At 38.8% G+C, this 22,748-nt stretch overlaps 1 protein-coding gene across 2 annotated transcripts in view; it reads left to right on the plus strand.

Annotated features, from left to right (window-relative positions):
• Positions 1-1,297: 1,297 nt before the first annotated feature.
• TRIP11 (thyroid hormone receptor interactor 11) overlaps positions 1,298-22,748 on the plus strand; it is a 68,081-nt gene continuing 46,630 nt past the window's right edge. The window contains exons 1-7 of one of the 2 annotated variants that reach the window (XM_040256626.1): positions 1,298-1,859; positions 6,050-6,111; positions 11,684-11,794; positions 15,095-15,373; positions 17,690-17,758; positions 19,535-19,700; positions 21,428-21,787. In XM_040256626.1, coding sequence (XP_040112560.1) covers positions 1,721-1,859; positions 6,050-6,111; positions 11,684-11,794; positions 15,095-15,373; positions 17,690-17,758; positions 19,535-19,700; positions 21,428-21,787 — 1,186 coding nt within the window. In that variant the 5' untranslated portion in view covers positions 1,298-1,720. The remainder of the gene's footprint in view (positions 1,860-6,049; positions 6,112-11,683; positions 11,795-15,094; positions 15,374-17,689; positions 17,759-19,534; positions 19,701-21,427; positions 21,788-22,748) is intronic. The other variant, XM_040256627.1, reaches the window with a different exon arrangement.

Raw genomic sequence — 22,748 nt, forward strand, 5'->3', positions numbered from 1 at the left:
AAAAATATATATATATAGAAAACATTTAATAAAGACTTCCAGTACAAGACACAAATTTTATTCTAAAACCATTCAGATTTCAGGGAGGGCTACTAGTCCTTGGACATGAACTTGGTAAATGCTGGGAGGTGGTGAGGGACAGGGAAGCCTGGCATGCTGCAGTGCATGGGGCTGCAAAAAGTCAGACGTGACTCAGTGACTCAGTAACAACACTACTCCTTGGTACCATCATATTTCAAACACCGGAGGCATTCCTAATGTTCCATTCACAAATAATGAAATCTGTAATGACCCCTGCTGTGAATAAAATCAAGGAGAAAGGTGCCAGTATATGAGGTTCTATGCTTAAAAGAACTGCAGACCTATCCTATTCTTTTCAAAGTCAAAAATGTGGCCGTCTCTCTGGCCAGGTAGTGTAGGTCCACATAGCACTGCAGCAAAAGCCTGTGAGTCCCGTGACCTTTTTTCCTCTAGGGAAGGTGTGTGCACCAACTGTGTAACTGAGTACCCTGGGAGGGGTGGGCCCTTGCACGTCTACTGTCACAACACCCTGCGAGAGAGTTCGCATTAGAAGAGCATTTCTTCTGCATAAAGTTGCCCCGCTGTCCTCTTCAGAGTTACTTTGAAACAAGTAGTCTGTATATTTAACTTTACAGGTTAGGTTGGTTTCATGAAAAAAAAGCTCTTTTTATACTAAAGAAGGCATTGGTTTCTCTGCTGCCTTTCTCTGCTGGAAAGGCAGCAGAGAAAATTTCCACTGTGAAGGTAATCAACACAAGCATGTTTGCCGCCTGGACATTTGAATTTGCAACCCATCCTTTCTGTGTAGCTTTAGTTCCTACCGTAGTCCCCAGTACACAGCGGCCCTTGACGGAGTGTAGAATAATTGTCACAGTACACGTGTGATAAGTTATGTAAAATCCACTTCTGATCCAGGGGAGGATCCCCGCCCAGTCTCCTAGGCACCGCTGCTTTCGCGAGGGTAATCAGAATTAATACACTCAGGTTTCCCCAAGAATAAGAGTCCATGGGGTTCCCAGGCTACGCCGGCTTCGGGGGGCACCCGCTGAGGGTCCCCTCTGCCTGAAACCCAGCTGCACTTGGCGAGAGCGCTGCGTCGCCGCGGGTTCTGGTTGGTATTCCACCTGCTGCCAAAGCCGGCTGGCTACGTGGAAGTTGACCTTGCCCCGGGGCTGGAGGCTGCGGCCACCGCGACCGCACTCAGTCCTCCGCGATCCCATGTTCCCCTGCGCCCAGGACACGTCCGGCGGCTCTTTAGGGCCTTTCTACGCTATCACGGCGCCTCTCTATGATCCATAGACGCGTTCCTAGTGGGTGTCATGGCGGCCGGCGTCGAGTTGGCAGGAGTTGCCCACGGAACTAGGGAAAGTCACTGAAGCAGAAGAAGAAGTGGCCTAATCCGGATGGTGGGAAGTCGTGAGAATGAGCGGAGGCTCACGGGGGTGACTGTGTCACTGGAGGCAGGCCCCTGGTAAAGTCTCAGGCCAGGCCTTTGCGTTTCTAATCAGAGCCCGGCGGTTGGTGGGAGCCCCCGAAACCGGCGTGGACTGGGAACCATTCCCCAGTCGTGTTATCGATTCCTGAGTGTTGTGATTTAGACAGTCCTGCGGAGGCAGCGGTTCGAGGACATTTGACAGAGTAGTCCGACGGCGCTGGCTGCTTTTCTCGGAGCAGAGCGGACCTTCTCTAACCCGCAGCGATGTCGTCCTGGCTTGGGGGCCTCGGCTCTGGCTTGGGCCAGTCCCTGGGTCAGGTCGGGGGCAGCCTGGCTTCCCTCACTGGCCAGATTTCAAACTTTACGAAGGATATGCTGATGGAGGGCACGGAGGAAGTGGAAGGTAACACCTGGGGCGATGGAGGGAGGGGTTTATTGGGACCCTGGGAGCGTACGTTTGGTCCCCAAGTCCATCTGTCATGAGACGCAGACAGGTCTAGAGAAGCGTCACTCCGCCCTTTTTTCTTTACATTTCTCCTTTTGCCTCTTAAGTGATTTTCTCTAAGGAGAGACCACTAGGGTGGAGGGAAAGAGTTCTGGTGGTTCTCCATTGAGTACCCGGGATAGCGCAGAGCAGAGTGAAACTGCCCTCACATCGCATAGAGTTTATTTTTCTTTGGTTCATCCACACCCACCGCTTACTTTGGCCTTAACTTGGAGGCGGAACTGATTTTGATCCTCTTCCTTTATACCGACATAGTCTAAATAATTATTTGTAATATGACACGTAGTCACTTTTTTGGCGGGAGGGGGTTTCTTCGATTTTCGTAGCAATAAAATATTTAGTGGCTCTTACCCTTTCTCTCTTGAATATATGTTAGTGAAACATGAGTATGGTTTTCCTATTATTGTATATTTTTGCTAATTCTAATGGCACATTACAGCGTCTCAGCTGAGAGTGTATTTTCATGCCTAATTGCCCAATGCCTCCCATATTGCTCAGGAGAGCAAGGAAGGTAACCCTGTTCTTCGGGTTCCTTTAGCAACCTGCACTCATTTTTGAAGTCCTCATTTTGTTTTACTAATGAATAGTGACCAGGAGTTACATGGTAATCAATGATTAAGTTAATTGCTGTTTTGATTTCTTGATACTTCTTTCATCAAGTAGTATTTAGATCAAAAGAATTCTTTAATTTCAATCTAGGTCTGCCTCCAGAGAGGGTGGTCTTTTGGGTGAGAGCAGTTCCTTTGCTAGTTTTGTTTGTTGTAAATAAATTAGCATTCTGGTTTAATTTTTTAATACTGATTTAATTGAGTATGCCTGTTTATTTGGTTGAAATAAAGAAAGATAGTTTGATTTAGAAAGAGTATCTATATTTAGGATTTTTGTGGGGTCTATTTAGAAGGGAAGAAGATTGGGTAGCTGCTGTTAAATGGTAGCTGGTACCATTTAACTGCTCGGGGTACCCCTGGGGTGGGGGGGGGTACATCAGGTGGGACGGGTTGAGGTGGGAGTTAAAGGGATTCTTCCTGTGTTCAGGAAATGATCATGTGACATTGAGGGCTGTCAGAAGCAGAAAAGGGCTGGCTAACCTGGGGAGTGCCTAGTCTCTCATTGTTTCCTAGATAGGGCAAAACAGTTGACTATTTCTTTGACCCTATGCCAGAAACTGCGCACTTCCCCCTCCAACTTGGATATCCTACAGGCTTAAGGTGGAATTCATTTTGTTTTTCCCACCAAATGTGCTCCTGTATTCTTTCTTTTAATGGTTTCCCCATCTACCCGTTCTCCTAAACTTAGAAATCTTTGTCTCTTTGTCAGTTGACAAATCTTTGTCAATTGTTTTGCCTCTTTTTTCTCCTACTTTCAGTTGGTCACCAAATCTTGCTCATCTGGTGCCTGAAGTGTTTCTTACATTTGTCCTTTCTTTTATTATTCCTCCTTCTTTAGTTCCCATCCCCGTTATCTATCCCACACACTATTTCTCTTTCATGTCCTGTCACTTGTTTCTTCCTCCTTTATTCCATATTCTGTTGTGTTACCAGTTACTTTTCTAAAAACAAATGCGCTTTAAAAATCTCTTGACTCTGTACTTACCAGATAAAACTCAAACTTCTTAACTTGGGGAGACCAAAAACCTATTCTATCTGGGTTCAACCTATCTCTTTCAGTCTTATCTCTTGTTCCCTCCCCGTCTCTCTCAATAGCCACATAGATGTACCTTCATATACACAAGCATGCTTGCAGGGAACTTTGTGAGCTGTGTACCTACAGAGCTCCAAGCCTATGCATGGAAAGCCCTACCTTTTTACCTCCTCCTCTATCCTCCTTGGAGAAGGCAGTGGCAACCCACTCTAGTACTCTTGCCTGGAAAATCCCATGGATGGAGGAGCCTGGTACGCTGCAGTCCACAGGGTCACTTAAGAGTCGGACAGGACTGAGCGACTTCACTTTCACTTTTCACTTTCATGCATTGGAGAAGGAAATGGCAACCCACTCCAGTGTTCTTGCCTGGAGAATCCCAGGGACGGGGGAGCCTGGTGGGCTGCCGTCTATGGGGTCGCACAGAGTCGGACATGACTGAAGCAACTTAGCAGCAGCAGCAGCAGCAGTCTTTATCTTGGAGAAGGAAGTGGCATCCCACTCCAGGATTCTTGCCTGGAGAATCTTCTGAGCAAAGGAGCCTGGTGGGCTGCTGTCCATGGGGTCGCACAGAGTCAGACACAACTGAAGCAACTTAGCATAGCTACCCTCCTTTGCCTGGAAAACAGTTTTTCCTGCATGACCCTGCTGACATGTCAGGTACCCAGTGAAACCATTCTCACTCCATGGCAGGTTGAGTCGCTTGTGTCTAATGGAACTTTGTGGATCTCTCTCTGACAGCTGTATTTTATTTATCCTTATATTACTAGTATGTGTGGTACCTTCCTTGGTGCATAGTACATGCTTAGTAAAAATTTTGCTAAGTGATTAAAAATCTACTTTTATTGTTTTGTCTTTGTATTAAAATGGGACTTGCTTAACATCCAGTTTATTGATTTTATAAATCATTTAAAAATAGGATCAGAATGCAGTTAATTTATTCATTCAACAAATGTTTATTGAGTGTCTACCCTGTGCCAGCAATGAACAAGATAACAATTCAGAATAGCACTATTGATACAACTTGAAAATTATCTATAGTTACAATATCAGAAAGTTGCTATTCTACCAAGCACTATACTGATTTAGGAGCTTGGGCTTTTAAATCAGACATGGATTGAAATTCCACATCCATGGGTTACAGATTGTGGGGTCATCAGCAAATTATTAAATACTTTAAAAAGCAAAGTTTTCTTACCTGTTAAAAAGAGATAATTATACCTATCATGAAGTTGGGAGGATTAAATGAAATCATGAATGTAACATACCTAAACTAACACTGTGCCTAGCAAATAGTAAGCATTAATAAATGATGCTTGTTATTTTTGTTTTCCCTCATTGAGGAAAACTTTTTTGGTCTGCATAACATCTCCCCTTTATCTTAAAAAGGCCATATTCTGGGGAGAGGGATATGGAGGGAGGTCTTCATGACCTTGTTTTTCTTTAATCTCTCTTTGAAACAGTTGCAGCTTCTAACAGTGACCTTCCTAAACAGATTAGATTATAATTTGTTCTCTTCTGAGTAGCAATTAGACAGTCTTGTCAGAGTTTTAAGCAATTTGTATAAACAACCATACAAGTATCTCCACCTAGTGATTTTTCAAAACTAGAAGAGCAGGTTTGTCATTATTATTTATTGGATGCCACTTGTATTTTCCTTTGATTTAAACTGTAATTCAGAGAAGTTATTTTTATAGTATTAAAGGGCTGAAAGTAATGAAAAATATTAATACTTAGAAAACTAACTGGGTGGAGGTTGATTATCTGGCAGCGTCAACTGCCATTTTGGTCCTCTGACTTTCCTTTTAAATGAAAATGTACAAAACAAGACTGAGTTCATTCTCATTTTCAATAACTTGTGTCCATGTTACTCAAAATAAGGGTTCTTTTTACTGCATTTTTATTCTTTGTTTAAGAAGTCACTGATTTTTTTTGGTAGTATTGGAAGCAGAAAAAGTTAGTAAGACCTTAAACCCCAGTTGCATAAGAAGTTAGCAATATGTCATTGGGGATTCCCTGGCAGTCCGTTGGTTAGGACTTGGTGCTTTCATTGCTGAGGGCCCAAATTAAATCCTTGGTTGGGGAACTAAGACCTCACTGTGTGGGCAAAAAACAAAAAAAATTTTTTTGCATCCTATTTGCATACCTTTCATCAAAAATTATAGTAAGCAAACAGATTAATTTTCCATTACAAAATTTTAATGAACACTTCCAAGGGGTAAAGGTAAATGCTGTTGAATATAGAAGATAGGCAGAATGACTTATATGACAATAAACATCTGTAACAGTGGAGAATAGTGATAACAATCACGTGATGTTTGTCTTCTCAATTTGTCCTCAGATCAGCATACCATTCTGTTTAAAGCTCAGTGAGGTATATTTTCCTAAAGACGCCTGTTTACTTCACATGATGTTGACCGTATATTCAGTATATGCCATTTCTTTTGTAGCAGATTTACCTAATGCTAGGAGAAAGGAAGTTGAAGCCATTCATACAATCTTAAGATCAGAGGTAAGGAAACTTAAAGATTTAGATTTTTCTTTTTTGAAACCATGAGTTATTTACACTTTATTTCAGTCCTCTCTTTTTAATGCACTTTTTCTCTTCCCCATTATCTTAGTTTTCTTGTCTTTTTTGAAGCTTTATCATCTTCCTTTGATGAAGATATAATTACATGTTACTCCACTTTTCTGTTAAATACTCCCACCTCTGCTTCTGAATAGTGGAAGAAGGAAATCTGCCAAATATAGAAACAGTAGTGGCAACAATTTATCTTTTCAAGGATTTACAATGTTTTAATAGTGTGCTAAAACTGCAGTTGTACATTTAAGTGTAATGTGAAGAATGCACTTCTGTTTAATGTAGAGTTTTTAATTCCCTAATATTAAAAAGGTGTGATATTTGTATGCAGAGAATGTAGAATGTAAGAATAGCAAATTAATTTTACCATTTTTTTTCATTATTAGTCAATGCCTTGTGGTAACTAGCTCTGGTCATTGTACTTAATAGGGATGACGAAAACTTGAAAAGAGTTCAAGGTAAGCCATAAAAAAAAATAAAGGTTTTAAAATGGCATCTATTGTAAAGTACTAAAGACATTAACCATTGGGTTGGCCAGAAAGATTTTTAGATGTTATGGAGAGCCCTGAATGAACTTTTTGGCCGAGACATTGTTTAGCCTTTGGATAAGAATGGTGAGGGAGCATGTAATAGTATTTCAGCAAACAACATTCTTAGAGGACTGTGGTAAGCATGTTCCCCTTGCTAAGCCCATAAAAAAGAAAATGGAATTTAAATATAAGAAAGTACTTTCTGCCAACAAGCATCATTGAACTCTGGTCTATATTACCAAGGGTTTCCCAGTGGCCCAGCAGGTAAAGGAGCCACCTGCAGTGCGGGAGACACAGGAAATGCAGACTCGATCCCTGGTATCAGGGACCCAGGGAGGATATTGGATCCTCCAGAATCCCCTGGAGGAGGAAATGGCAACCACACTAGTATTCTTGCCTGAAAAACCCCATGGACAGAGGAGCCTGGTCTGCTAGAGTCCAGTGGGTCACAAAGAGTTGGACACGACTGAGCAACTGAGTGGACACACGTTAGATTACCAACATAAGGTTGTAAATTTGAAAGTGGAGGGATCTCTCAAGAGGGACTACTAAAGTTTTCTGCCTCAGTGTGTGTGTCTGTGTGTGCTCAGTCATGTCTGACTCTGTGTGAGCCCATGGGCTGTAGTCCGCTAGACTCCTCTGTCCATGGAGTTTTTCAGGCAAGAATACTGGAGCAGATTGGCGTTTCCTGCTCTAGGGGATCTTCCTGACCCAGGGATCGAACCGACATCTCTTGCGTCTCCTGCATCGGCAGGCGGATTCTTTACTGCTGCACCACTTGGGAAGCCCGATTCTGCCTCAATAGAAGATGGCAGTTTGGTGGCACTTAAGAGACCTTAACTGTAATTACCTGGTTAGTAGGTGTTTTTGTGACAGATGAACTTAATAGCTTCTTTCTTTGTAAGACCAAGATAGGAAATAGTTCCTATAGTCTCTAAAGAAATCCTTGAGAGAGTACTCACTATGGGCATACCCAGAAAAATTAGATGGCAGAGATGTGTGTAGTGGCATTAATTAAGCTAAATTTGCCAGTATATGTTTGGAGCGGGAGATGGGGGTAGTAAATGGGATTAACCTGCTTAATGAATGACTGTTCTGTATTGAACTTAGGGAGGAAGATAGAAATGTTCTGTCCCTCTGTTGATTTCAACTCTAGTCTGTCTCCTAGTCTTGTCCTTGGACAGTAGCCCGTATGATTCTAGTGTTCACAGGTGTTTATTTTTGGTATAACATATCCCTAGGTGATAGACAACTTCCTTGTTTGATGCTTATTCAGAGTACTCTGAGCTACTCGAATACTAGAGGATAACAGACTATTGAATTTCTCAACAGTTTTATTTTCCAAGGTGATTTTGACTGTATATGATTCCTGCCTTCTCTCACCACATAAACACTTCATAAAGGTAACACCTTATGTGACAGTAAAAAGAAGGTGAACATATGATTAAAACCACTAGGAAATTATAATAGAAAATTCTGTTTATTTAGAAAGCTTCAGTATAGACAGAGGGCAGTATATTTTCTAGAGGAAGTTAGATTTGCTTACAGGTGTTAATATTTGAGATTGATTAAATTAGTTAGGCTTCCTGAGTTGCAAGTAATAGCAACCAACCTAAGCTAATTTAACCATCTGTGCCAAAAAAATAGTCTTCCCATTTACCATCTGAACCCAATGGACTCTTAATTTTCCTGTTAAATTATTTTATAAATAATTTACAGAAGTAAGAATAAAGCAGTAGTGAAAACTTACTCAGAAATTTCAGTGAGCACTTACAACAATTTAAATTTTTATTCCCTATGTTTCTGCCTTTAAAAACGTGTGTGTGTGTGTGTACACACACATATACATACATATGGTTTCCCAGGTGGCTCAGTGGTAAAGAATCCTCTTGCCAATGCAGGAGCTTCAAGAGATGCAGGTTTGATCCCTGACCTGGGGAATATCCCCTGGAGGAGGAAATGACAACCCACTCCAGTGAGTTGTGTCTGACTCTTTTACAACCCCATGGACTATAGCCTACCAGGCTCCTCTGTCCATGGGATTTCCCAGGCAAGAAAACTGGAGTGGGTTGTCATTTCCTTCTCCAGATCTTTCCGATTCAGGGACTGAACTCACATCTCCTGTATTGTAGGTGGATTCTTTACCACTGAGCCACCTGGGAGCCCTGATTAATTCTTAGGATGGTAAAATAGCAAAAATGTTTCAAGGTACAGAAAAAACAAGATCATTATTACCTCGTGATTATTCTTAGATTTATAAAAGTGCCCAGTCTACCCCTATGGTAATTACAAAATAAAATATTTTTGTTTGTTTTCTAAGTATATATATTTTCTTTTGGAAGCTACTAAGAAAGAAGGTTATAAATATCAGTCCTTAGGACTGCTCAAAAAACAAAACTCAAAAACTAGAATTGGTTTCAGTAGACCTTGATAATATAAGAAGGGTTAAGCACAATGGGATAGTTAAGGACAGAAATATGAATCTTATGGATCCCAAGGGCAGAAATTTTAGCCAGTCTTTTAGGAAATGTCTTCAACCAGAACTGAACACCATCAAGAATCTTTCTCATTTTTATTCCTCTCTCTTCCTAAGTGAACAATGCAAAGAAATAGAGGAAAACAGTAGAATGGGAAAGACTAGAGATTGCTTCAAGAAAATTAAGAGATACCAAGGGAACATTTCATGGAAAGATGGGCACAATAAAGGACAGAAACAGTATGGACCTAACAGAAGGAGAAGATACTAAGAAGAGGTGGCAAGAATAGATAAAGGAACTCTCCATAAAAGATCTTAATAACCCAGATAACCACGATTGTGTGATCACTCACCTAGAGCCAGACATCCTGGAGTGTGAAGTCAAGTGGGCCTTAGGAAGGATCACTACAAACAGAGCTAGTGGAGATGATGGAATTCCAGCTGAGCTATTTCACATCCTAAATCAAATGCTGTTGAAGTGCTGCACTCAATATGCCAGCAAATTTGGAAAAACCAGCAGTGGCCACAGGACTGGAAAAGTCGGTTTTTATTCCAATTCCAAAGAAAGGCAATGCCAAAGAATGCTCAAACTACTGCACAATTGCACTCATCTCACATGCTAGCAAAGTAATGCTCAAAATTCTCCAAGCTAGGCTTTAACAGTTCGTGAACCAAGAACTTCCAGATGTTCAAGCTGGATTTAGAAAAGGCAAAGGAACCAGAGATCAAATTGCCAACATCTGTTGGATCATTGCAAAAGCAAGAGAGTTCCAGAAAAACATCTACTTCTGCTTTATTGACTATGCCAAAGCCTTTGACTATGTGGATCACAACAAACTGGAAAATTCTTCAAGAGATGGGAATACCAGACTACCTTACCTGCCTCCTGAGAAATCTGTATGCAGCTCAAGAAGCAACAGTTAGAACCGGTCATGAAAGAATAGACTGTTTCCAAATTGGGAAAAGAGTACATCAAGGCTGTATGTTGTCACCCTGCTTATTTAACTTCTGTGCAGAGTACATCATGCAGAAAGCTGGGCTGGAAGAAGCACAAGCTGGAAACAAGATTGTCGGGAGAAATATCAATAACCTCAGATACGCAGGTGATACCACCCTTAGGGCAGAAAGCGAAGAGGAACTGAAGAGCCTCCTGATGAAAGTGAAAGAGAGTGAAAAAGTTGGCTTAAAACTCAAATTTAGAGGACTAAGATCATGGCATCCAGTCCCATCACTTCATGGCAAATAGATGGGGAAACAGTGGAAACAGTGAAAGACTTTCTTATTTTGGGCTCCAAAATCACTGCAGATGGTGACTGCAGCCATAAAAGACACTTGCTCCTTGGAAGAAAAACTATGACCAACCTAGACAGCATATTTTGCCAACAGAGGTCCATCTAGTCAAAGTTATGGTCTTTCCAGTAGTCATGTACAGATATGAGAGCTGGACCATAAAGAAAGCTGAGTGCTGAAGAATTGATAACTTTTGAACTGTGGTGTTGGAGAAGACTCTTGTGAGTCCCTTGGACTGCAAGGGTATCCAACCAGTCCATCCTAAAGGAAATCAGTCCTGAATATTCATTGGAAGCACTGATGCCAAAAGCTGAAACTCCAGTACTTTGGCCACCTGATGTGAATAACTGACTCATTGGAAAAGACCCTGATGCTGGGAAAGATTGAAGGCGGGAGGAGAACGGGACGACAGAGGATGAGATAGTTGGATGACATCACCAACTCAATGGACATGAGTTGGAGCAAGCTCCAGGAGTTGGTGAAGGACAGGGAAGCCTGGTGTGCCATGGAGTCGCAAAGAGTCAAACACGACTGAGCAACTGAATTTAATTGAACCAAAAATTTAAGTAATTTTTTCCATATTTTCCAATATCTTGAAAGATTGTGATACCTAAATTTATTGAATTATATTTAGAATATTTTCTGTACTTTTAAGTGTAGTTTTTCAAACAGTTCTAGTAGTGGTTTTCAAAATGAATTTTTCAGAGATGCCTTGCTCAGGAGGCTGGGGTTCAGTCAGACAAGTAATGTGAGGCTTTGGCCTCCTACCTATACTTCAACCATAAGTCTTTTTATAAAGGGTTTCTTTAAAAAAACTTGTACTGATGAAAAAAAACAGAAAAGCTTGTACCATTCAGGGAGAACACAAAAGTTGAAACATGTAATCTAGGTCACTCATTTTCCAGACATTTATTGCCTACAGTATGTTAGACACTGGGTGTACAAAGATGAGGGAAACACTGCTGAGTGACTTTCTCTTAGCAGAAAACCAAGCTGAGCAGGGTTTTTAAAAAAATTATGCATAATCTATTAACATGCTTATTGTATGTGTAACTTTTATTGGAATTGTGTTTTAAAAACCAAATTCTGAGACCTACTATAGTACATCTTTTTTGTGCATGAAACAATATGTTTTTTATAATGTCCTGCACATAACTAACATGTTTTACTTTTAGTCTTTTTGTTGAAAACACTTTTTTGTTTCTAGAATGAGAGACTCAAAAAACTTTGTGCTGATCTGGAAGAGAAGCATGAGGCATCAGAGCTTCAAATAAAGCAGCAATCCATGAATTACCGACATCAACTACAACAGAAAGAGGTAAAGGTTATAACAGATTTCATATTTACTTCACTACAATGTATTTAGGATGGTTTCTAAGTGTTATAAATCAAGCTCTATTTAGATTTGTGAAAATATCAAAAAGGGTGTTGAAGTTAATAATTCCCAACTCAGTGTGATATCACTAATTTAACAAGGACTCTGTAAGCTTTTATATTTATATTACATAAACTAACGTTTGTGGAGTTTAATTTCTGTTTCCCAGAAGAATAAAAGTCTTTGTATAAAATATCTTCAGGCGTATGTTGTTTATAATTTCTGATTTTATGAAACTTATTTCTCACCTATTTATGTAAATTGTTTTAAATCAGTGTGATTGCTAATAACATTTCTTTTTTAAAGAAGATGATTTTAACCACCAATGTTAACATATGCTTATTCGTGTTCACTTGCTTTTCCATGGAAAAACAGAAGATTAGATATTTTATAGTTGACCTACCCTCTTCTGTATGTTTTTTCCTCTTTAGTTTGATAGAAATGGTTATTTTGGAGGTAGCTTATCTTGCCTTTGCAGTGCCAATAGTATTACATAATGTAACCAACGTTACTATGAATCCTTAAAATAGAGACTGTGTACCTAGGTTTTGTACCTATGTACCTAGGTCACTGAATTCTCTTTAGTTTTAGTACATAAATATAATTCAGTAAATGCTTCTATAGAATTGAGCCATTTCTTATTTAATTTTTCAGATCATTGGGATGTTCTTCAGTTTGTTGATTAAATGTTCATTTCTACAATCACTTTATACTTGGGTTTTAAAAATTTAGATGCACTGATTTCTAAGATGAAAAAGTAAACCACTTTAAAGATTAATATTTAAAGAACTTAAATTTCCAATCTGTTTGGAATTGATTTCATAAAATACAATAAAAACAATACAATACAGTAAAATACACTATTACTACAAGATAAAATGAGTGTAAAAAGCAAGTTTATAAGTTCAAGTTAAAGTGAAAAGTCCTTTTTTTTTTTTTTTTTGAGATTCAGCAGAGAAGGCAGTGGCACCCCACTCCATTACTTTCACTTTCATGCACTGGAGAAGAAAATGGCAACCCACTCCAGTGTTCTTGCCTGGAGAATCCCAGGGATGGGAGCCTGGTGGGCTGCCATCTATGGGGTCACACAGAGTGCGGGACACGACTGAAGTGACTTAGCAGCAGATATAAAATTACTCTGTCAGACTACTTTAAAAGTTTTTAAACCTTTTTCTTGTAGTTTTCTATACTTGTCATGGACTGGAGCAAACGTTCATCACACTGGTCCACAGACATACTTTGAGCAGCACTGACTTATACTCCGCCAGAGCGGTAGCTCCCACCTAGGGGTTTACACGCTGAATCATGAAAAATACACATTGTTAGATCTTCTTGGAGATTCTGATTGAGTGTACTGGGAAGGGACCTGGTACTGGTATTTTTCAAAAATCCCTTAGCTTATTCTGATACTTACATCCTAGTTGAGAAAACTATGGAAAATTTTGATATTTTATTTTTTACTTGGCTATTGGTATCAGAGGGCAAATGAAAAATTCAAGTTTAGGAGTATATCTTTTTAAGTAGAGTTTGTACTTTTTACCTCTACAACTTGATGTAACTGTCTATTGTATGATGAGAACTTCCTTTGCATTATAGCTACATTTGAAAAGAACTGTTGATTTCATTACTTCTTACCAAAATAAAAGATAATGTATACTTTAGATCTGCTGTTTTCTGAATCTGTTTGTTGCCTTCATTGTGATGTTCAGATTGCCCAAACATGCAGATTGCTTCATATCATTTATGGGAAAATAAGATTTGCACATTTCTGTAAACCTCAACTACAGAAGGGGCTTTGATACGAAAAAGTGTCTGTTTACTATGACATATGACATATTTGTATTTGGTTTTTCTTTGTCTAATTCTTTGACATTATATCTGTAGAAATACTGTTACTCATTGGCTGTCTCCTCAGGTCAGATTTTCCTTAGTTGTGGCAGGATATCTTTTGGTCTAGCTTGAGTATTTTACAGAAAGTTTATTTTAGCTTTTTCTAGGTCACTCACTTTCATGTTTTGTGTAATCTCTCATTTGGAATGGATATGGCATTATGCTAAGTCCTGTGTTTGTAACTTCTTTTGGATGTTGACTTAGTATTGCCAGCCTCCATTTGGCGTATCACAAGTTTTACACAGTCCTCTTCCTGAGTAGAGTTAGATTTTCACTGGCCTCTCTTTGCCAAGGCTAAAACCAAGGCCTCTTTGAATACATGATTTCCTTCTGAGACTAATGGGCTAATTAATAATCTACAAGGCTTACTGTGAAGATCGGATTACTAAATCAAAGCTTGCTTTCAGCTGTGTTGTGTAGACCAGTACAAGTTACCTGACTCACGGTTCAGTTCAGTTCAGTCACTCAGTTGTGTCCGACTCTTTGCGACCCCATGAATCGCAGCACACCAGGCCTCCCTGTCCATCACCAACTCCCAGAGTTTACTCAAACTCATGTCCATTGAGTCGGTGGTACTATCCAGCCATGTCATCCTCTGTCATCCCCTTCTCTTCCTGCCCCCAATCCCTCCCAGCATCAGAGTCTTTTCCAGTGAGTCAACTCTTCGCATCAGGTGGCCAAAGTATTTGAGTTTCAGCTTTAGCATCAGTCCTTCCAATGAACACCCGGGACTGGTCTCCTTTAGAATGGACTGGTTGGATCTCCTTGCAGTCCACGGGACTCTCAAGAGTCTTCTCCAACACCACAGTTCAAAAGCATCAATTCTTCGGCACTCAGCTTTCTTCACAGTCCAACTCTCATATCCATACGTGACTCACGGTGCATTAGCCCAAATCCAGCCATTCCCAATCAGGTTCAAAAGATTCTTCCAACAGGTGTTCTGAGGAAACTCAACAGTGCATAGACTGCTGAAGCTTTTATTTTCTCCTCTCTTGAGGCTTGATAATCACAAACAGAACCTGAAGAAACTGCCTATGCCAAACTACCTGATAATGTAGTATCTCCTAATGGTAAACTGATGTTTACCTGAGCATTTTGTTGCTTTAGTTGATGTATGAGTGGAATTCTTTTCCCCATACGAATCAAAACATTATCTGCTTTAACTGTGGTAATTAATCATGTTTGTTTTTGAAATATAAGTGTTACATTGGGATGTTATAGACAACTTGGATTCAGTTGGTAGAGTACAATCATTGGTACTTTTTAAATATTATAACTTAACATTATGAATATATTAAAGGGTCAGATGATTATTTCACAGTGCTTTCTCTAAAATACGGATTATAAATATAGGTGGAAATCAGCCATCTTAAAGCAAGACAGATCGCGCTGCAGGATCAGCTGCTGAAGCTGCAGTCTGCTGCGCAGTCAGTGGATTCAGGAGCTGGTGGGGGACCAGCAACTACTGTGTCTTCGCCATTTGGTTATGGTTTAAGTCATCATGCTTCAGGTTTCCATGACGATGACATGGATTTTGGTGATATCATTTCATCACAACGAGAAATAAATAGATTGTCAAATGAAGTTTCAAGACTGGAGTCTGAAGTTGGCCATTGGAGGCATATTGCTCAGGTAGGTAGAATTTTCATGAGTTTCTGAAAACTGAGTGAGTAAAAATGTTCATGCTCTATATAGACGTTTTGGTATCAGAAAGAACCCTGGACTAGGAAATCAGAAAACCTGTATTCTAATTCTAATTCTGCCAGTGACTTTGTAAATTGGTTTTAGTCAGGTCGTCTTTCTCTGAGCCTCAGTTTTCTCTTCTGTACAATATTTGAGAGAAAAAAATTTTTTTTAATTTAAAGCAAGAGAACTTTTAAGATAAAAGTTACAAGTTCAGCCCTTAAAAGAGAAAAAAACAAAGTTCCTGTGGTTGAACTTGCACTTTTTCCCTGGAGTCCCTGAGACTTACCTGGTGGAACTCAGGTCTCCATGGCACCCGATTTGAAACTGTTCGTGTAGATGGTGGAGGCTCTTGTTTGCATTGCTGTTAGTTGCTCAGTCGTGTCTGACTGAGGTCAGATTGTTTGGTCGCATTGTTTGTGACCCAGTGGACTGTAGCCCACCAGATTCCTCTGTCCATGGGATGGCCCAGGCAGTAATACTGGAGTGGGTAGTCATTCCCTCCTCCAGAGGATCTTCCTGACCCAGGGATCAAACTTGGATCTCCTCCATTGCAGGCAGATTCTTTACCATTTCAGCCACCATTAGTTACATGTTAAGTGAAAAAAATCTGATAATAGATTGGTATTACAAGACACAAACTATTTTGTGTTTTTTTTTCTCAAATATTAGAATAGATATTAAGTCCTTTTTATTTTGGACTGTAAACTTTCTTCCAAGAATCCCTTTTTTTCTGGTATATCAGATTTTATGTATTATTGAGGTAGCCAGTGTATTCAAGACCTGAAATAAACTGAAATATTGCTTATACGGACTTTTATTTTATCACTGTGGAGAAAAATAAAGTATAAGAGATTACTTTTTATCTTTTTGTGAGTGTAATCTTGTTACGTAAAGGAGAAAGCCTCCCAATTAAAATGATCTCCTTGCTTCCTGAGTTGCTGGATGTTCCCAGTACCCAAGATAAACCTTAGAGAGGATGATCTGTTAGTCCATCTTATTCCTAAAAGATGATAGTTCCTCTTTTCTCCTCTTTTCTGTAAGAATAACCTGAGAAATTTGGTGATACTGTAGCTCCACTGTTACTAACCAGAGATTCAAGGTTAGTATTTTGTAGGCTATTTTAGGGTGATGGAAAATATAGTCAAATAAGTACTCAGGTGATACTGATGATCTGAGGAACACATTCTAAGAAACATTGCCAAGATAAGAGTTCCTGTGGAAAAGATGAATTTTGGGTATATTTACTTCAGCATATCTTGAATGTCTTCTGTAAGACAGACCTGTGCTGGGGTATTATGGTGAAAAAGGTATAATTGGGTCCATTTCAGGGGGATTACTTTTCTAGTAAGGCATAATAAAAATTAATATTTATATCATACTTTAATTTTTATGTTTCCCTATATACTATTCTAATACATTGTCTTTAATAACTTAATAACTATGTGAGGTATTTATTATCTTTGTTTTGCAGATAAGCAAAGTAAAGGTTTAAGTAATACACTCATTGTCACAGTGATTTAAATTGTGCTTTAAACACACATCTTTCAACTCCAAGCCCTGTATTCTTTTTGATGTATTGTGTTCCTTCTTTTAATCAGAGAGCAATTTTTGGTTCCTTAGCATGCTGTGGTAAATGTTAATAAAGATAAATGAGCAATACACAGCTTTGAATGAAAAGAAAATCATCCAAAAGCTAATACATTAATATTAGCATTATTAGTAGTATTAATATTAGCATTAATATTGGGTAACATTCCATTTTAGAAATTACCTTTTAGGAAGCTGCTTGATTATAATCAAATTTAAATTTTGTTAAGCAAAGAAGAACATTCTGTGGTATTTTCTTATTTTGTAAAGGTATTGTCTTCCTTAATTAGTTAACAGACTCATGAATAGTATCGTTTATTTATTGTGTATTATTACTTACTGTCCGACTAGGTTCTTTAAAAGGTGCTTGGCAGTCTTTAATAAGAATTTGTCTGAGAAACGCCCCCCATTCTTTCTTTCTTACGTTTCTTTTTCTGTTTTTACTGAAGAGTAGTTGGTTTACAGTATGTTAGTTTCAGGTGTACAACATAGTGATTCAGTATTTTTATAGATTATACTCCTTTTAAAGTTATTATAAAATATTGGCTGTATTCTGTGTGCAAATGCCCCTTTTTTTTTTTAAAAAAAAGTATCTTTTATTAAAGTTAGTTTTTGACATTCTCTTTTATAAGAAAATCAGTACAGTTACTTCCTAATTCTGTTTTTCTGATCTAGACTTCTAAAGCACAAGGATCAGATGGCTCTGATCAAAGTGAAATCTGCAAACTGCAAAATATCATTAAGGTAAGGTGGATTGTTGAAACAATGGCTGTTATACATCTAAAATTTGCTTATTAAAAGTATAAGCCTAAATTAATAAAAGACTCATTTATAAAAGTACTTTATAGATTATGATAGTCTCTTTTTTTTGCCATTTTTATATCTTCTCTATTCTTTATGACACTTTTAAGAATATAAAAATATCTCTTTCCAAAGTCATTTGGTTTTGCTGCTGAGTCGCTTTAGTCTTGTCCGACTCTATGCAACCCCCATAGACTGCAACCCACCAGGCTCCCCCATCCCTGGGATTCTCAAGGCAGGAACACTGGAGTGGGTTGCCATTTCCTTCTCCAATGCATGAAAGTGAAAAGTGAAAGTGAAGTCGCTCAGTCGTATCTGACTCTTAGCGACCCCCTGGGTTGCAGCCTACCAGGCTCCTCCGTCCATGGGATTTTCCAGGCAAGAGTACGGAGTGGGTTGCCATTGCCTTCTCCGATTTGGTTTTGAACATTTATTTATTAGGTAGTTTATGTTTCGTAAGTCTATTTTCTGTTGTGTTATCTTGTAAAACTGTTTATTGAAACAGTTCTAGGGTTACTGAAATTTCAAGGATTAAGGTTAAAGAACACTGACAGAATATAATGTTAATGTTATTTACTGTAAATAGTTGTTTTCCCTTCATGGTGGCACTTTACTAGTTTGTATCAGTCATTTCCTTAAGAGAAGTTTGATTTACATATACTTATCAAGGCAGTGAATTGTTTTTAGTATGTAAATTATTGTCATGTATAGAATTTAATTTCTCTGTGGATGAGTTCCTCATTCAGACCTGAGTTTGAATCCTGGCTGTACTAATTACCAGCTGTCCTGCTTTGGTCAAATTACTTAACCTTTATAAGCTTCTGATTTATCATCAGTAAAGTAGATATTATAATACCTCCCTTGAAGGATTGTTTTTGAAGTTTAAGTGTAAAGTTCCTTGTCAAGTACTGGCACATAAGTAAGTACAAAAGACTAAAGAATAGCTTCACTTGTCTTCTCAGGAAATTGAGGTTAATTTACAGGTTAAGATTCTTGGCTATAAGCAAAAAAAACCCTGTCTCTAGCTAAGTAAAGCATAAGAGAATTTATTGGAAGAAGTCAGAAATAGTCCCTCCACAGGACTGAAGGAAAAACGGAGCATTTTAGTCTTGGGAAGGATAGAAATTGGACCAGCATGAGAAATCTAGGCAGTGGGACACAGTAGACAGGCTCTCCAGGGTGCGGCTATTATAATGCTTCTGGTCTGATCGGTTTCCTCCTTTGAAAGATGCATCTCAAGATTCAGGTTCCTAGGAGAGAGAAAGTGGTATCAACTAGGGTAGTGAGACATCTTGGTTGACAGTTTAGGGGTCCTATCAAGACTGAGAGAAGGAAAGGCTGAGCAAAAAAACAGCTGTAATAGGACAATAACAGGAACAGATCGGCCAGAGGTGGACACTGATCTTGGTGGACTATGTCATTAGCAGGAGAAATTCATGGTCACAGATACTAATGAAAAAAAGATGTTGCTTGCTTTTTATTTCAGTTGTTTCTTCCTGGTGCTTCCTTATTAAAAGTAGAAAAACTTTTTAAGGCCCAAGAAAGGAAAGAGTGGAGTCTTTTAGAATTACCCAAATTTGAAGCCTGTGTTTAAACTTTTTTCAGCCTTAGCATGTTCAGAGAATTATTTTTAATAATATGGACTTTTGGACAACAATGAAATAGCTTAAACTTATTTATTATAAATAAATGTGGTTAACTTTGTTCAATTTTTTTAAGGAACTTAAACAGAATCGAAGTCAGGAAATTGATAACCATCAACATGAAATGTCAGTATTGCAGAATGCACATCAGCAGAAATTGACAGAAATAACTCGTCGGCATCGAGAAGAATTAAGTGACTATGAAGATCGGATTGAAGAACTGGAAAATCTATTACAACAAGGTTTTAAATTTTATTTTAATGTATTAAATGACTGATAAATTGGTCTAAGTTCTAAAGAATGAATAAATGACCAGTTCTTCTCATCTGCTGGAAATTTGCAGTGGTACCACTATTGTTAAGATTCTGCAAAAATGAAAGTCCTTTTGCCTTTGTGGTAAACAGTTATAACAGAGATTTCTTTGCATTGTTTGGTGTGTTTTCACTTTTTTTCAGACTCAGATACAAAGGCTTTTAGTATTTGATTTCAAATAATATTTTTCCTGGGGCTTCCCTGGTAGCTCAGCTGGTAAAGAATTTGCCTGCAGTGTTAGAGACCCCAGTTTGATTCCTGGGTTGATAAGTTCCCCTGGAGAAGGGATAGGCTACCTACTCCAGTATTCTTGGGCTTCCCTGGTGGCTCAGCTGGTAAAGAATCTGCCTGCAATGCCAGAGACCTGGGTTCGATCCCTGGGTTGGGAAGATCTCCCGGAGCAGGTCATGGCAGCCTGCTCCAGTGTTCTTACCTGGAGAATCCCCATGGACAGAGGAGCCTGAAGTCCAGGGAGTTTCAAAGAGTTGGATACTACTGAGCTACTAAGCACAGCACAGCACAATATCTTTCCTCTATTTAAAAATGCTTTATTTACTATAGTAATTTAACTTTTTTTTTTTTAAAGACTCTATTTTTTTTTAGAGCAGTTTTAAATTTATAACAAAATTGAGGAGGTACAGAGATCTTGGTTATACCCCATCCTCCCACACGCACGGCCTCCCCCACTGTCTACCTTACTCATCAGAATAGTACATTTTTTTACCAAGGCACATCATAGTCACCCACAGTCCATATTTATCTTAGGATTTACATTTGGTAGTGTACATTCTATGGATTTGGATAAATGTATATCATTGTATCTTTCAGAGTATTTTCACTGCTCTAAAAATCCTCTGTGCTCTGCCTGTTCATTCCCCTGTCCCAATCTTACAGCTATTCTTCTTTTTATTTTCTTCATTGTTTCCCTTTTCTAGAATTGTCACAAAGTTGGAACCATATAATAGGTAGCCTTTTCAGACGGACTTCTTTCACTTAGTAATGTACATTTAAACTTCCTCTGTTTTTTAAAATAATTTTTTATTGAGGTATATTTGATGTACTGTATTATAAATTTCAGGTGTACATTTCCTTCATGTTTTTCTGGCTTCATAGTTCATTTCTTTTTAGCACTGAATAATATTCTGTTGGTTGGCTATGCCACAGATTTTAATCATCCACCTACTGAACAACTGAATCCACTTAGCTTGCATGCATGAACGGTATCTTGGTGGTTTTCAAGTATTGGCAGTTATGAGTAAAGCTACTGTAAACATTGCTGTTCAGGTTTTTGTGTGAATGTAAGTTTTCAGCCCCTTTGGGTGAATATGAAAGAGTATGATGGCTGGATCATATAATAAGAATATTGTATTTCTTAGTTTTGTAAGAAATCATTACGCTCTTCCGGACTGGCTATACCATTTTGCATTCGCACACAAGCCATAAATGAGAGTCCCTGTGGCTTAAGAGCATATTCTGGTGTTATTCTTCTGATTTTGGCCATTCTAATAGGAGTAGTATTACCTCACTGTTATTTTAACTTTTCTTTTTAAGATTTTCAAGTTCTGAAGTCTGTTGAATCTTTAGTTGTATATAGCAGGCTATTTGTCTCTTGATACTTGACATTTGATATGTCCCTGATTTTATGTTTATGTCCTAGGTGGCCCAGGAATTGCGGTAACTGATCACTCTAAAACCCAAGAGATGCAAAAAACTATTCAAGTTCTACAGGCTGAAAAAGTAGAGTCTACAAAAAAAATGGAAGAACTTGAGAATAAAATAAAAGACATAAGTAAAAAGCTATCTTCTGCAGAAAATGACAGAGATGTTTTGAGGAGGGAACAAGAAAGATTAAATGTGGAAAACAGACAAATACTTGAAGAATGTGAAAGTTTGAAACTGGAATGTAGTAAATTACACCCTTATTCTGAGAAGCAGAGTGACACAATGACAGAAAAGGAAAGAATTCCACAGAGTTTATCAGTAGAAGAAGTGTTCAGACTGCAGCAAGCACTGTCTGGTATAAAATGTTTGCAACTTATTTCTCATTGGCGTTTCATTTCATACTAGTTGTTTTTATAGGCAAACACGTGAATGATCAAACACTTTATGGAAATTAAGTGTTAATGGAAATAACTGTGTAGAATTTGAATAGAGTTGTTTGCTTTGGATTCAGTACTGTAATTAATAGATCACAAATAGGATATTTCTACTTAAAAGGGTTAAGAATTAGGTTGCTTGCCTTCCTCATCTTTTAAGTTCTTGTGTGGAACTCATTGACTTAGGGGGCTTCCTAGGTGGTGGTACAGTGATAAAGAATCTGCCTGCCACTGCAGGAGATGCTAGAAATGCAGGTTCGATCCTTGGGTTGGGATATTTCCCTGGAGTAGTAAATGGCAACCTGCTCCAGTATTCTTTTCTGGAAAATTCTATGCAGAGGAGCCTGGTGGGCTACAGTCCTTGGGATAACAAAGAGTTGAGCAGGACTGAGCGCACACACACTATTGATGTTGGAGCCCATGTAGATTTCTGAGAAATGTTTATATAGACATTTGTTGGGAGGAGGTTACTGAACACTTCGTATAACTCATCAGGGTCCAGACCCTCCAGTTACAGAATGCAGCCTACCTTCTTCAAAAGTCTGTATTACCTTTCAAAATGATCTGTGTCTAAGCAGACCTTAGAATGCTAAGAGCCATAGGTCTCCCACCACTTACCATGCTCATGATTATACTTAGTTACATACCATTGTTCTGGATTTCCCTGGTGCACAGATGGTAAAGAATCTGCCTGGAATGCAGGAGACTCAGGCTCGATCCCTGGGTCAGGAAGACTGCCTGGAGAAAGGAATGGCAACCCACTCTGGTATTCTTGCCTGGAGAATTCCATGGACAGAGGAGCCTGGCAGGCTACAGTCCATGGGGTTTCAAAGAGTCAGACGTGACTGAGTGCACGCATGCACACATGCACACACACACAGA

This window comes from Oryx dammah, unplaced genomic scaffold (genome assembly GCF_014754425.2).
Source record: "Oryx dammah isolate SB20612 unplaced genomic scaffold, SCBI_Odam_1.1 HiC_scaffold_16, whole genome shotgun sequence".
Lineage (NCBI taxonomy): Eukaryota > Metazoa > Chordata > Mammalia > Artiodactyla > Bovidae > Oryx > Oryx dammah.